The sequence below is a fragment of the Alexandromys fortis genome, unplaced genomic scaffold (genome assembly GCF_014885135.2).
Source record: "Alexandromys fortis isolate MF-2015 unplaced genomic scaffold, M_Fortis_MF-2015_v1.1 scaffold_22, whole genome shotgun sequence".
NCBI lineage: Eukaryota > Metazoa > Chordata > Mammalia > Rodentia > Cricetidae > Alexandromys > Alexandromys fortis.
The window spans coordinates 7998809-8012210 of NW_026067900.1; the positions used below are offsets into that span (position 1 = coordinate 7998809).

At 41.5% G+C, this 13402-nt stretch overlaps 1 protein-coding gene across 3 annotated transcripts in view; it reads left to right on the forward strand.

Annotated features, from left to right (window-relative positions):
• The window catches only part of Wdr72 (WD repeat domain 72), a 187406-nt gene extending 174395 nt beyond the window's left edge, over positions 1 to 13011 (forward strand). For all 3 annotated transcript variants that reach the window (XM_050125831.1, XM_050125837.1, XM_050125847.1), the window contains 2 exons: positions 6599 to 6703; positions 12284 to 13011. In XM_050125831.1, coding sequence (XP_049981788.1) covers positions 6599 to 6703; positions 12284 to 12339 — 161 coding nt within the window. In that variant the 3' untranslated portion in view covers positions 12340 to 13011. The remainder of the gene's footprint in view (positions 1 to 6598; positions 6704 to 12283) is intronic.
• The last annotated feature ends 391 nt before the right edge of the window (positions 13012 to 13402 follow it).

The following is a 13402-nucleotide window of genomic DNA, read 5'->3' on the forward strand; positions in this document are numbered from 1 at the left end:
CTGGCCTGGGTCTGAAAAAGCCTGGGTTAAAACCGGTCTCGCTGAACATAGTGGATAATGAGGACTACTGAGACCTCAATAACAATGGCAATGGGTTTTTGATCCACTGCACGTATTGGCTTTGTGGGAGTCTAAGCAGTTTGGATGCTCACCTTACTAGACCTGGATGGAGGTGGGTGGTCCTTGGACTTCCCACAGGGCAGAGAACCCTGATTGCTCTTTGGGCTGACGAGGGAGGAGGACTTGATTGGGGGAGGGGGAGGGAAAGGGGAGGCGGCGGTGGGGAAGAGACAGAAATCTTTAATAAATAAATAAAGAAAGAAAGAAATAGTTGACTTTACAGAATTAAATTCAAAGATAAATGATTGACAGGATTTTAGAATATGGAGACTATTTTGGACATGGTCTTCATAGAAGCATTGATTTTCAAGTGGAAAGAAGAACAGCTTCACCGATGGACCCCAACTCAAGTAGACTGACCCGGTGGGTACTGGACACAAGCGGTCTCCTGAGAGACTTTATGCCCATTGAGCGATTACCCATTAGGCATGGGGAGGGGTTGTTTCTTCTGAAAATGCCCTTCATTGTGCATTTTACCTATAGCAGAAGGTCATGGGTTCTTACCGAGCACTCTGATTGGTCAGAGTCCCTTAGCTGAGAAGTGCGCTATTTGTAGAGGGAATGGAGGCTGTCATTGGAGGTGTCTCTCTTTTCACCCAGGATGGGAGAGTATCTCCTGAAACTCTTCTAGCTAAGAGGGATATGAATGTGTGGTGTTCTTCCCCTGGGTTCATGTGTTTGAACCTTGGTAGTCAGCTTGTCTGAAGCTATGGAATCTTCACTACATGGGGTCAGTCGAGCAAAGGTGAGTCCCTGAAAATGGGCCTTTGAGGACTTTTCCTACCTCCAGTTTTGGTCTAGCTTTCTTGGCTTCTTTTCTGTAAGCAGGACAGGAAGAGAACCAGCTATACATCATAGATACCCTTGAATTTCTCTGTATCACCTTCCTTGTGACTGAGATGCCCTGAGATCATGAGCTAAAATCAAACTCTTCTCTTTGAAGTGTCTCTGTATCTGGTCACAGTGATGAGAAAGGCAACCAATACTCTAGTCATAGCTGTCTTTAACATTAAATGCTATTCTACAAATGGCAAAAAGGGGGTGGGAGTTTCTATAAAATAACAGAAGTCAGAATAGAGAACAGAGGTGTATGGAGTGTGGCATACTTGGAATTACGTGGCCATGTCACCATGTAATTTAAACAGTAATTTCTTCCATAGAGTCTTCCTCATAAAATGTTTAAGATGTCATTTTAAACTACTGGATATGAGGGCTAGAGAGATGGGTTAGGCTATGAAGTGCTTGCTGTGGAAGTATGAGGACCCAAGTTCAGTCTGCATCACCCACAAAAAAGCTGGGTGTGGCTCAATAGATAAGGTGGAGAGCAGTTGAGAAAAACCTGACATCAACCTTTGGTCTCCACAGGTGTATGTATGCATGTGACTATGAACCTGAATAATCTGTACCACACACACACACACACACACACACACACACACACACACACACGGAGAGAAAGACACTGATTTTCCATTGTCTTTGTCTGAATCGTTCATTTCTTAGAACCCAGAATTAAACCTATTAGAGGTACATTCCATAGTTTCACACATTTATGTAGAGCACACAGACTCCACTCTCTGTCTACTGACTAGAGATATTGGAAAGATATTCAGGGCACCAGTTTTTCGGCTGTCAATATTTTAAAGTGTATGGTGAGTAAAGGGAACAGCCTTCCATCCACCAGTGTACGGAACAGACTTCACCTTTTAGTGGAGAAGAGCATGTCTTTTGGGGTCCCAACCCTCTAGATGCAGGGCAGCTTCAGCATCCACTCTAGAGGAAGCAAAGCCGCTGATATGAAGCTGAAGATGAGTCTTGCTTCCGTCTGCACTGTTATTGATGTCAAAAGCGCCTCTCCGCCCAGCTCTGAAAAGCACCTTCAAAAACTACTGAAAACACCCAAGAACTTTAGTGATGAGCTACAAATGGACTGTGGTATTGATAAGGAAGAGTCGATATGTATAGTGAAAGGATGGCTCCTGTGATAAATGGGTCCTCCGTCAGTAAAGATCAAATTATTGACTATCTAGGGCAAGGGAAAAAATTCTGTCTATAGCTAACGTCTACAGGTGAGAAGAATTAGCCAACAGCAGCAATTCAGAGACAGCTCCAAGAGACAAACAAGGAAAATTCATTAAAAACATCCCAAGTGGACAGGCACATTGGCAAACACATCTGTGGCATGAGGTATTCAGCAGTTCTTTGACCATACCTGGGCCTGGGCCTTTTTCTTTGGTGAGAATGGCTCTGGTTGGTCTCCCCATATTCCCATTCAAGAAGAGTTAGATCAAACTTCACCTCTAGTACTTTCTAGCAGAGGACTTCTCCGCTCTCCTGAGAGGCATGTCACCCTAAGAGTGTGGACTCCAGAGATCCTGACTAATGTTGTTAATTGTGCACCAGCTAGATCACAGGTTGCATGGGGGTGCATTAAAAGGACCCTCACTTCTCTGCCCCTTGGGGTCCAGCAAAGAGCAAGGCCTAAATAAACACCAAATCAGTGTGTGCTCATTTTAACGGTTTTGAAATGGTCCATCGCAGGGACTTCAGTCACTCGTCATGTCAGAGTTTAGTGAGGAAACACCACAGGAGACACCCCAAAGGACAAGCACAAGGATTAGCCTATCAAAGAAAGAAACAAACAAAAGGTAGACTGGCAGTAATTAACCTCTCTGAAGCCTGCTGCTCCCAGTTGACACAGTAGAGTCCTTTCTGGCACAGTAGGTTTAATTGGATGCTCTGTGAAGCTCCCAGGGAAGAATGGCAAATCATGTACCACTTTAGATGTGAAAATTCTCCTGTAGTGAGGAGGGCATTTGAATAACCTCCTCATAATAACAACATTCAGTCTCACAAGAACCAGCTTCTTAAAAAGCAGAAGTCAAGGCATAGTAACTACACAGTACCTGCTGGACTCAGTTCCAGAAAGACCAAGGGCTGGTCCTAATTTCTAGCCTTTTGAAAACATTGGGTGCCATCTTCCTATCTTGGATCTAGTCTATGGCCACTCATAATAGTGGTAGGCACTTCTTTCTTCTACTGCCATGCTCTTCCCTTTGAGGTCTTTAGTTAACAGAAATGTGTTTTATTGCTTAAATGTGTTCTTTGACAATTTCACAAATGTATGTAGTATACTGATCTCATTCCCCACCCTCTGTAACCCCTTACCATCCTCTGTCTACCTCCTATCTTCCCTATTAGTCTCTTCCTCATAACCATACATTCTTGATTGGTTTGTGACCCCATACGTTTAACTAAATAGGGTCTCTTTTGTGGCCAAGAATCAGAGCTATCCATTGGAGTCTGCTGGGATCACCAGCAGGTACTCAATTGAAAACAATGGTGTCTTTTCTCTCATAGTCTACAAGGAGTCAATAGTTCAGCACTAAGGAGTAGGGCCCACTAGAATAGCAGTTTTAATATTGGTTGTTTGATAAAGATATGTTGAGGCATAAATAAATGGATGAATGATAAAAGGTGTTCGATCATGAAAGAGCAATATGTTGGATGAGAAGAACAACGCGTTGGCCCAAATAAAGAGAGATGCAACCTCATTGGTGTTTATCAAAAGATTAATCTATGTGATCTGCTTCTTATTGTAAACACCACAATCGCTACTTCAGAGTTAACAAATAAGATACATGGAGAAAAGATCCACTTAAAAAGACTATGAAAGTTGGCTGGTATAACAATTTCCTGTAGCTTTGCTGCATTTCACTACCCCACTTAGACGACTCACAAAAATCTGTGAATTCAAAAATCCACACGATTTAAAGCGAGGAAAACTAAACTGAAGGAAGCCACACCAGCAATAGTCAGGACACAGGGGTTTTGTTGCAGATCAAAGACTTGGCCACACGGGTATGAAGTGGTAGTCTCCTCATGGATCTAACTGAACACACATCCTTGAGAGCACACATACTCTTGATTTATGGGACAGCTAGTCTGGCCTCTCTGCTTCAGTCCCTGGCCCATTCATTCATTTCAGAAACCCTTGGAGAATAATCTCTATGACCCAGGCACTGTTGCAGGCAAGAAAGAAAATGAAGGAGACAGGCTTGGCCTATGCTTTTTTGGTGTCTTCCAGAAATTTCAAAAATACAAAATGAAAGTGTAGGTTTACTTATTTAAAATGAGAATTCCGTCCTTCCCCCATGTTTGCTTCTGAAGGGAAGGTTTTCGGGACATAGTAAATCCAGGGTTTTCCCACTGTTCATAAGATAGCTACTCTCTGGGCTCGGAGAGGGCTGCTGACCCTGTCTGCTGGGAACGTGTGACTAGAATTGTTACCAACTTCTTTTAAGAGTCGCTGCTGGGCCTCAGGTTCTGAGCACACAGAGGAGTGGGGAGCCCAGACCACTGATTCTGCTGATTCCTGTGGGCTCCAGCAGGACACCTTGATGTCACTTATCCAGTGTGTGGTGCTATTTGGGCTCCAGCCTCTGCGTGGCTCTTTCATGTACTAGAGGAGGTCTAGCAACATTTCCTATATGAGATATGTAGGTAAATTTTGTTTATTGCATTGATTACTTATAAATATGATGTATCACCAAGAGCTGTAGACAGTGGTAGCCAGTACTATAGAAACATAAGAACATAATATTCTACTGCTCTCTAAAGTGTTATCTCTGTATATACCTGTGTATGTGTATATATGTATACAGGAGTATATTTACAGTCTATTATATATGTGTGTGCATTTGAGTTACATACACACTCAGTAGTATGACATGTATATGCATATGCATGTGTTTAAGAGTTCATCTATATATATTGTCGGTAGTGTGTATCTCTATGTATATAGATAAATGTTTTATATACATGAGTTATGTGTACATTTAAAAGTGTTCATGTGTATATAGATATATATTTATAGATGTGTGTAAGTCATGTATATTTGATAGTGTATATATATTACTATATAGAATGCTCAATAGTGTATATATATACACATATATAGATTGAGCTACATATATGCAATTAGTATGTACATGCATATACCCTTTTTTAATGTATGAATATGTATACATGTGAGTATGTATATATATATATACACTCAGCAGTATATGTGTGTATAGATGTATGCATGTATAGAGAGAAACAGTGGTGCATGTACATCTTTACAAGTCTGAATGAGTATATATATATATAATTTGTTGTATATATGTATATATATGTATATATGCATGTGTGTACATATGCACAGTGGTGTGCGGACATGTTTACATGCCTTAATGAGTATTTATTTTCTAAACATATACACAATATATATGTATATATACTCAATAGTATATGTACATGTGTGTATACATATAGAAAAGGGTATGTATGGACATTTATATGCCTGCTTGAGTATATATGTATATATATTGGATAGCATATGTTCATGTATATATACGTGAGTGTATATATAGGTATACATATGAATGGTGATGTGTACATGTTTACTTGTTTGCATTAGTGTATACTCAATAATGTGTACATATGTATACATGTGTGCATATATAAGGACATGTACGGACAGTTGTATGTACATGTTTATACTTCACAGGAATGCATATGCCCCACAATGTGCGTATATTTGGCTTCAGATCAGTGGGTGTGACCTGATTTGTGTGATCGGCACTCATTTTGTTCTGTCTCCTGAATATCTTTATGCCGAGCAGACCCTCTTTTCCTGGTAGATATTGACTAGCGAGGAGGTAACATGGGAACATGTTGCTTGTGGATGTCATCTACAGCCAATGTTTCAACCTGCGGAAAACCATAGGCATCTGTGTCTGTCTGCTAAAGAGTTGGTGTTGATAACATTTTTACAGGAAATGCTGTACCTGGGTGCCAGCTTCCATGTCTGGTCCCTGCTGCTACCTAGGAAATGATCTTGTGAAAAGTCGTTGAGTGACCTGCTGCTCAAAACACCCTTCTTCTCCTCGTGTTGAGTGCATTCTTTCCCTACTTGAAGATCTTCGTTTGAGACGTTTGGTGTGCATGCGTTTGGGGCCACGGGTTTTGAGGTGATGAAAAGACAGCGAAAGTGCAAACAAAGAGTCCATTCCTGTGATTTGCGCCACGGAAGGAGTCGCACCACGGGGGCAGAGCTGGGCTTTCTAATTGAGTTGGCTGATGGTCTTTGCTTTGTGCCCATGTGCTCTTAATTGACTACATTGTTTTAGATTTATGCATTAAAAATACGATTCCAACTTCGAAAGCATCACTTTGTCACTTTGTAGCTGCGTAGCTTTTAAGCTGAGGCCAGAAGCTTATTTTTCTTCTGAGATAAAGTCCCATCTATGGATTTTTCAACTAATTATGTGTCTGCCAATAAATACTTAGAGGATACGCTTTATTTCAATTTATTATTTGTGTTTCCATAGTGTGCCCCCACACTTTCTGTGGGACTGAAATGGTCTAATGGCGTTCACTGCTACTTTTTCATGGCTGTCTTTCTCTTTCTCTCTCCCTTCTCTCTCTTTAACAGCTTCAGTCAGTCCGGTCAAGCATGGCACCGACTTGAACTCGGCAAACTTCCAAGATACCGAGGACATTCTTGACAGATGTGTCTTGGAAGAGTCGGAGAGTGCAGGTGGAAGCCATTTAAACATAGTCAAGTATAAAATGATAAATTTGACACAGCTTTGGGGTCCTCGGGAGTGTGTGGGGGAGGACAGTGGAAGGCTGCTGGCTCTTAGCAGCTGCACTCTCAAATTAACGCCCCCCCCCAGGAGGTCACGGTGTGGGGCTGTTATCTTTTCCTCTTTCATCAAGAATTCAGCTGGACACAGTACAAAGACGTTATGACGGAGAAGGGAAGCCGGCACCATTAGTTCATTATCAATTCCAAGCTAAACTGCTTAATCCACACAGAAGCTGGAAACTAGAGAAATGTCGACATTTGGAATAGTTTCAAATAATGAGATCTAACCCGAGAAAGGCCGAAATGCAGAGCTGAGCAGAGAGGAACAGATTGCCACCCCTAGAATCTCTTTACCTTACCCTGTACAAACAGAACTCTGACTGGGAGGGGAGTGCTTTAGCAAAACAAGGGTGGAGGTGGTCAAACAACGGGAAAGACTGACGAAACCCTCTATCAGGGAGTAAGATTTACTCTGGGTCAAATTTGCTTACATTGATATTCTCTCTGTGAAAAGGAAAGGTAGGAAAATGTACCAGGAAAAAAAAAAATAGCTCGAACCTCCTAGCTGGGATCTTTTGATTCTGCCTTCGGATTGAAGGACACCCAATTTTAATTATTAATTAATTATGAGAAAAAATAATTGTTACTAAAAGTTGAATGACATTGTTGGGCCACTACAAGCCTCTAAGCTGCTGGTACCCACCTCATTACCATGACTGAAAGAGTTCGCTCTCTCTCCGGGCTGGACAGACATTGCTTTCCCGTTTTGTCTGGCTACGCTGTCTCCTCCACCCTCCTCACATCTTTGTGTGCTGATCTCTGTATCATATTTTTGATTCATCCTCTCTGTAGGCTGTCAGCTTAGTTAAGAGATTTCCAAATTGTGTCGCCTTCCCTGACAGGGGGCCAGCTGCAAACAGTCCCCTGATCCTTCCCAGAGGAGAGATACTGAGATTTAATTTTCAGGGAAAGGTGCAGCCTGCAATCTATGGCAGGCCCCCTAAGTCACCTCGGAACCCCAATAGGCCCAGTCGTGATGGCAAGTGTGTATCAGCCCCCTCCACTGCACTAGGATCCCTTAAAAGAGGAGCTGCAGCTGCGTGCCCGATCCCAGCAACGCTTTCTCTTCTGCATCTGAGGGCACAGAGAGACAGCATCTTCTTACAGTGACAGAAATTGCTAAAGAACAAATTAACCCTGCCCCCTGGCATAACACCCCAAAGAAAATGTCGATTTGTTTCGCTTTAAAAAGGGGACGGTGATGGTAGTGCTAACTGTCCCTACTAAAGATTATTCCTAGATTACTCTTAGTTAGGATTGAAGGTGTCTAGTTCTGACAAGGTTTTTACAGTTCTCCATGAACTGTTTCCCATCAAACATTTTGTCGGGAAGTTAAATCTAGGAATCAGGGGTTTCCTGAAGCGCTCGTTGTTTTTGACACGATGCATCAGCAATAATGTCACCCACGATTCCTTAATATAAGTGGACTGAGAGTGAAATTCAGATGGCTTTTACCATCTGACGGTTGTGAACAAAAGAACATGTCCAAAAGAAACAAAACAGAGTAATTAGAAAACACAGGAGCGGGGGAAGAGTGTTGTAGAAGGAGCCCTGTTCCATACATCGGACATCATTAAACCGGTAATAAAGAATGAATTGCTCTGGCTTCTTCCTCTGTCCATCCTTGCATTTTAAGACATCTTACCCTTATAGGCCTAGAAACCTCTGGAGGGTTCGCTACTGGTCTCACTGCCTTCCACTGAGAATTTGTGGCTTGGTTGTCATGGAGACATCGTATTTCTCCAAGAATTGCTCATATTGATCCGTAGCCAGGCGTAAATGGCCAAGCGAGTGTGAGGAAGAAAGGGGGCTGGGCAGTCCTGTAAAATGACCAGGGCTTGCGGGTCGGAAAGCAGCTCGTAGCAAACACTTAGGGGAAAAGAAAGAAGCCGTTTCGTTTTGGCTCGGGATTTCTCTCTGCACTTTGGGCTGTTGTCTTCTTTTGGGACACACCGAAAGGAACTTGTTAGTTGCTTGTCATGTCAGATCTTGGGTGCCTGGCCCTGACACAGCTGTCAGCTTCCCAGCTCTGTGCAGTTCAGGGACACACAACAAAGAGGTAGTAGCATGAATTATTTATTACTCTTCGTGTGGATAAAATTCTGTAATAAGAAATTAAGACACTTCTGACAGAGGTGCTTGTTTGCTGAAAAAGATTTTGATGAGACATTAAATTTCTTCGGAGTAGAAACATCTGATAGATGAAATTCCTATAACTGAACAAGGAAAGAGAATACGTTTTGTGTTTCTTACGGGAATTTGGTGGCAAAGAGGGACTTTTCTGAAGCTGTGAAATTATGACAACTCATTTTTCAGAGATAAACTTCAGTCTAAGTGACTCAAAGTGTAGGGCCCCCACAATGATGAACATCATCCTAGAGATGTACACATCTCTGTTTACTGAGTAGGGGTGGTGTACACCCGCACACAAAACCAGTGTAGGAGGTTTGAAGTGGTGATATTTCAGACCCTAACTAAGAGCAGTGTGTCAGCAGCTAAACTTACAATGCCATTGTTGCGAAGGGGTACACTTAAGTCTGGAGCCATCATTCTTCCCGTTTTCCCCTGGAATGTCATCACTCCATCTGAAATTCCCTTTAACATCTTCATGGGTGTGCAAAATCCCCCTATTACAAAGCGGAGCGTGCTCGGCCTTCTAGCTGTAATGGATATTGACCTTATGTAGTTTAATGTAATGCTAACTGACTAATATATTTATTACCTCATTGTAAATGAATAGACTAAATGTTTAAAGAGTATTTAGAAAAGGAAAACAGAATGATTTTCCCATACCAAGAGTATCGCTTCCTCTATTCTTCTATCCAAATACTGTCTTTGTTTTTTAAATCTTTTCAAACTGACCCTTAATTCTGGCTTCTGTAGCTACATAACACTGACTCCAACCCTCGTTCATAAACAGAAAGTCATAAGAACAAGGTAGCATAGAGAAGTTGAAATATATTTTTGAAAAGACGTGAGGTTACTATCTTAGGTGCTGCTAGTTTTTAGACGCCATTAATAAAATGGAATTTTTAGATTTTGCGTGAAATGTTACAGATGACGTCCTGAGTGGCCTTTGGAGACAGTGGGTTAATTTTCACCCTCACAGTACTGTCCAGCCCGGAGCTGGCCAGGGGGAAGGCTGTTCATAAATGGGCCACTCTGCATATGGGTCACAGCTCAGAGGCCTGGCTGAGTGTGCTCCCCTCTTCTCTGGAGGACTGTACCTTACTCAGCTTGCCATTCTGATCTTTATTGGTTCAAGCCTTATACCCAGGTGAGTGCCTGGAGTCCATTAAGGTTGGCGAAGCACCTGTCAGCCAGGGTATTCTTGCTATTTCGACCTTGCTGGTGAACCTAGAGGTCTGGTTTGATGGGGAAAGTAACCCTTGGACATGTCTTTTCTTTGAAATAATTCATCAGCCGTGAGTTTGGGCTCACAGGTGAATCCCAAATAGGAGCTTGTGTCTCTGACTCTGTGACGTCTACCTACTTCTTCCCCAGCATTTTTATGTTCTGGAAACCTCTGGGGACAAAGTTGATGTCTAGTAATAGAAGCTCCAAGGCAGCATCATGAACATGCAGCTCCCTATTTGTGATTTTAGGGCCATTAGACCTTCCTTCTCTGGCTTTTTAAGGTCTGGATTCTTCTGATTTTAAAAGCTTCTTTTGCAAAATAATTTTGACAAAAAAAATAATTTTGACATTTTCTAGTTTGCTTCTGGGTAAAGCTCAGCCTTATCTTCCAGACTGTCTGAGAACACACCTTATGCCCCTCATCGTCATACTCATGATGATAAAAAATTACAAGGCAATGTTTGCAATTTTTTAGGCTAGTGTTAATGAGAGACATTAGAACATTGGCATAGAAAATTAATAATTTTACCTCCTAATGTTCTTGGGACAGTGTACTTAAAAATAACTTCAGGGGCAGGATAGGTGGCTCAGTCAGTAAAATGCTTTCTATGCAAGCACAGTGACACGAGTTTTATCTTCAGCACCTCTGTAAAAATAGCCAGGTGTAATCTGCATGCTGGGGAGGTAGAGACAGGGGATCCCTGGAACGTGCTGGCCTGCCAGTCTAACTGAATGAGAGAGCTCCAGGTTCAGTGAGCCGAAAAAGTAACACGGAGAATGATAACAGCGTTCATCTCTGGCCTACACATGCATGCATACACATGAACATACACACGTACATACACACGGGTAGTGCCAGCTGAAAATAGTGGAGAAGACAGAGTTTGAAAGTACAAAAAAATATGCACTGTTTCCACATCAGTTTCAAAGTAGTTTCTAAGCAGTGTGTGTCCTGCCATTAATAGAACATTTTAGTGGTTTCTATGTCGCACATTGTGCGTGTGGATCTATATACATCACTGTCACTCAATATCACATTTGCATGAATCTGATGAACAAAACTAGAATTCTCACCGAGGATGATGCATTGGGAAAAGCCAAGGTGAGATTTTTTTTTTCTTTTACTATCCTGGCTCATGAATCACCAGCAAAAGCCAGGAATCAGAAAGTAGGACAGCTCCAGGACGGCAGTGTTGGAGTGGCCTGATGATGATGCATGAGGCCGAAAATGTGGACAGTGGGAGCTGAGCATCAATCATGGCCACCAAACACAGGCTTGTGGCGGAGGCTGAAACTTGCTCTGGAAAAAGGAAGAACAATGTCAATAATAAAGTAATAAGTTCCTACTGGCTTGGTTTAGCAACACCAATGCTTTAATTAATTTATTCCAAAGAGAAAAATGTAAACCCCAGCATAATAACTTTTAAAGCAGCGTAAAGCCATAGGCTGATTCACAGGAATAGATACATGTCATGATACAGGGCACTGTATTTATTTGCTGCGACAATAATCAAAAAAGTCCACTTTTGAATTTTGCCAGGAGGAATAAAGTTACAACTTTGGAACTGTATCATTAATACCAAAAAAAAGTTAATGAAAGCACAAGGCTCCACTTCTTTGAATAGTCAAATCAAAATATATCATATCTGCCTCCCCCTCCCATTTTGTTAGCCTATACAGATAACTACCCAAATGCTTGAACGATACATATTTTGATTCTGCACCTTAATCCATACTTCAGCAAATATTTATAAAGCCTGGCACTCAAACCATTGTTGTAGGTTTCTCTAAGAACAATTGAGTTACTTAAAATTTAGGAGAATTTGCCTATTTCAAGCTAAGTTCATCATTTTGAAAGATTTTGTTGTTGAGCTTATTTAAGGCTATTGGTAATGTGTAGTATTAAAATGTAGGTTCCTGCCTTATAAGACGGGGATATCGGTTATCATTAATGCATTTTACTTCAGGGTAGGAAAGGGATGCAGAAATCACAGGCAATGTTCTCCTTCCTTTTCTGCTCCTCTCGCTTCCCCTTCACGCATTCTCCTCCTTCTGTCTTTCCTCTTGTTTCTGTACTGCACTATGTAACCCAGATATCTGCTTTCTTTCCAGGTCAGCCTCGGCATCGTCCATGGATAGCGAAAGTGTGCTCCTGCAGGATGTGCTAGACGGAGTCTTGAAAACGGAATCGAATCTGAACTAACAGAGAAGCACAAACACACTATTTCTTTCCCACCAAATAAAAAAAAAATGTTGTAATGGGTCTCTAGTGGCTTCACTAATATGTTAGCCAAGGTGTATTAAAAATGTTATCACTGGTTGACGACATCCAAATTCTAATTCTAGGATCTGATTGTCTAAGTGAGCCTCTTTATTCCTCCTTATTTTTCTGTCACTGTTTGTAAAAAGAATGCCAGCCCACAGGTAGAGATTTAACACTGCTTCAGGCTGGGAATATCAGTGCCTGAATATGAGCAGCCAAAGGAATGCACAAGACTCTCAGCTTATAGTTGTTTCAAGGCATTTAAACCACAACTTTATCATCTTTGCCATGTTGAGCTTGGACATAGTGTTTCAGCGGGCGCTTCAGTTCCAACCAGCCTCTGCACATCACATCCGTAAACACAAAATGTCCTTTAGTCAATCTGTGACATACAAAAGTGTCTAGTTTTGCAAAGTCCGATCAGTACAGAGCTCTAATGACACCGTAGCGAACATCTTTAATTAAAGGTTGATGTTATTAGCCTTGTAACCTGAACTTGGGGAGGGGATTCTACTTACAACATGCCACAGCTCATTCTTTGTTAGTATAAACATCCACAATCATTTCCCAGAAAGAAGCTGGGCTAGCAGAAATTCTAAAACTAAAAAAAATGCAAAGCAGTATCAACAGAAATGGGTGTGACATGCTCATCTGTGAAGCTGCTCTGAATTAAGTGCTATGACTTTTATTGAATGATTTCTTAATTTATAGAAAACCATCAAAGATTATCAATATATAGCTAAATGAATAGAAATATGGCCTAATCCATAAGAAGATGGAAATAAATATATATGATATATACATATTTTGCCTGTGTATGTGCATGCATGGTGTGTGTGTATGTGTGTGTGTGTATGTGTGTGTGTGTGTGTGTGCATAGTTCATTTCAGTTCATACAATTTTAATTCAACAATTTTCTGAGGACCAGCCTCAGATCCTGTGTTGGGATGCAGCAGTCAGGGGAAAGG